The 2,259-nt window shown below is 45.7% G+C and overlaps 1 protein-coding gene across 2 annotated transcripts; it reads right to left on the bottom strand.

Moving 5' to 3' along the window:
• Nucleotides 1–640: 640 nt before the first annotated feature.
• LOC136550166 (actin-depolymerizing factor 2) lies at nt 641–1,987 on the bottom strand. 2 transcript variants are annotated; one of them, XM_066541655.1, is made up of 3 exons: nt 1,706–1,987; nt 1,209–1,474; nt 648–1,096 (listed from the first exon to the last, which is right to left on the bottom strand). In XM_066541655.1, the coding sequence occupies exons 1-3, from the start codon at nt 1,706–1,708 to the stop codon at nt 946–948; spliced, it is 420 nt and encodes a 139-aa protein (XP_066397752.1). In that variant the 5' UTR covers nt 1,709–1,987; the 3' UTR covers nt 648–945. The 2 variants fall into 2 exon arrangements, with proteins under 2 accessions (XP_066397751.1, XP_066397752.1); XM_066541654.1 differs by lacking the exon at nt 1,706–1,987 and having other exon boundaries at nt 641–1,096; nt 1,209–1,480.
• Between the last annotated feature and the right edge of the window lie 272 nt (nt 1,988–2,259).

Here is a 2,259-nt window from a genome sequence, read left to right as displayed (position 1 = left end):
GCACTTGTCGTCGGTACGTATCATCTTCCAGCTTCTATTTGCGCACGCGGAGTGGTAACCTGCAGCTATATGGTGAACATTTGATTGAAGGGAAAATAGTGGATTTGCCAATGCAAAGATATCGGTTGTGCAGTAAAGTAATGTTCTGCTGGTACTTCAATTGGATGAAGTCTTTGCCACGAGTCTGGCCAGGAGCGTTGGGAGTATCTATTTGATTGTAGGGACAGCTATCATGAATATCACTTGGATGCTGTGCCTGCATGCTTGCGATTTAGATGTATGCTTGTTTCCAGTTGGTCATATCTCCATGTTGAAGCGGGACATTTCAAATGTTCTTACGTTTATTAAGATTGCGGTTGTTTTTGTGAATGAGATAAAATGGGACGAACTCGTCAACGACCCAAGGACGATATTGAAAAGGATTGAGAGGAATTTATCCCCTACAAGTCAAAATTCTTTTAACCGCTTTCAATTTTCTTGGATTGAGAATTAACCGAACAAGTCCTTTGCTGTTTGGTTATTGTTACTAGGTGTGACACGTCTATACCAAGGTTAAACAAATGGACACGTGGTATGAAATTTGTTCACAAGCAAAGTAACTTGACAATAACTTGTTGCTTTAAATACATTGTTTTCTATATTACAGAAACAAAATGCATTCTTATGCCCAACAATTGGCATAGCCACATATATGCTCCGATCCTTACAGAAAGAATTGAAGGATGGTGGTTACAAGTAAAATGAACATGGAATACATAGTAATAATTAGGGAATTAGAAAGGCTTCAAATTGTATCGTACGAAAGAGATGGAGCATAGTCCAGGGATGAATCTCTCATGGACGATTAGCAGTGGGTGGGTCCGAATTCCGAAATAAATGATATAAATGGATATATAATGGAGGTGGTGTTGTTGCTTGGTGAATGGTGATGGACGATGATCATGATCAGTTGGTCCGGCTCTTGACGATGTCGAGGCTCATCTCGCTGGGGTCGGTGGCCTGGATCTCACACTGGATGCCGTCCAGCTCCCTCCTGAACCTGTCCTTGGAGCTGGCGTACAGCATCTTGCTCCGGGTACGTGCAGTGTCAGGGGACCTACACATTGATCGGTAATAATGGTCATTAATTTTCAGTTAGTTATAATCAGATGCATGCTGCTGCGTACGTACGTGAGCTATATATGCACATGATGAATGGATGTAATTACCAGGAGAAGAAGAAGATCTTGCTCTTCTGGCAGTTCTCGACGGTGGTGAAGTCGAGGTCGTAGATTGCGTAGCGGCACTCGTCGGCGGGGAGGCTGTCGGTGAAGTCGCCGTAGCCCTGGTTTGGTTCGCCGAGGCGGTCCACCTTGATCTCCATGTCCTTGTCGTCGATCCTGAAGACGATGAACCGGAAGCTCCGCCGCGCCTTCAGCTCCCTGAACTTCACCTTACACTCGTCGTTCACCGCAAGGCCGGACGCAGAGTTCGCCTGCATACAGGAAGATAACGAGTCATTTCATTTCAAATGTAACACGCGCACGTACCCAACCCATGCACATCGATCAAGATTGAAGATGCAGAAATATAAACATGTTCATGCGCATTTATCCTCACGCAGCATGACCAGCTACCAATTTGTTAGTTATATACGAGAGACTGAGAGATCTAATAGCTACAGAGAGAGAGGATATATGAGGAGGAGGAGGAGGTATCATATCACCATGGCTGCTTGTGCCTGCCTTCTGAGCTCGATCGTATGTGCAAGCAATGCGATAGAGAGAGAGATGGCAATGGAGAGGGAGATCGAGAGCAGCTAGCAGGTGTTTGTTGCGGGAGAGGAGAGGAGAGGACGGGAGAGAAACGCGCTCACATCACGGGGGAGCGGACAGCCGAGAGAGATAACAGGAGGAACAAAGAGGAAGAGCATCGACGACGCACTTGCTTGGCGCCACGTCTTGGTGGGACCGGCCCGCCGGGGAGGCAACGCAACGTTTGACTTGATCGTCCCTCGGCTATGTTTATGTTGTGAAACGGTGTCTCTCAACAGACACCTGTTCACGAAGTGATCTCATCCATCAATTACAAGATTAGTGGATAGGATTAGACAGTTAATTCTACTCCAAAGGGCATGTCCTTTGGGAACAGTCGTGTCCCTTCGTGACACCCCCTCACTTGTATAAATATATTTCAGAGATCAATGAAAGAGATGATTCTCCCAAATCTTGTTCATTTACATTCACTTTTAACACGTTATCAGCACTTTGCTCTCAAGAA

The sequence above is a fragment of the Miscanthus floridulus genome, chromosome 4 (genome assembly GCF_019320115.1).
Source record: "Miscanthus floridulus cultivar M001 chromosome 4, ASM1932011v1, whole genome shotgun sequence".
Lineage (NCBI taxonomy): Eukaryota > Viridiplantae > Streptophyta > Magnoliopsida > Poales > Poaceae > Miscanthus > Miscanthus floridulus.
This window is presented reverse-complemented; position numbering and strand designations above follow the sequence as displayed.

What these genes read in the sequence shown, in the direction of transcription:
- LOC136550166 (XM_066541654.1), bottom strand. Translation starts at nt 1,480, where the DNA reads ATGCAGGCGAACTCTGCGTCCGGCCTTGCGGTGAACGACGAGTGTAAG. An exon ending in AAGATCTTCTTCTTCTCCTG is followed by an intron (nt 1,097 to 1,208) that starts GTAATTACATCC and finishes ATCAATGTGTAG; the next exon opens with GTCCCCTGACACTGCACGTA.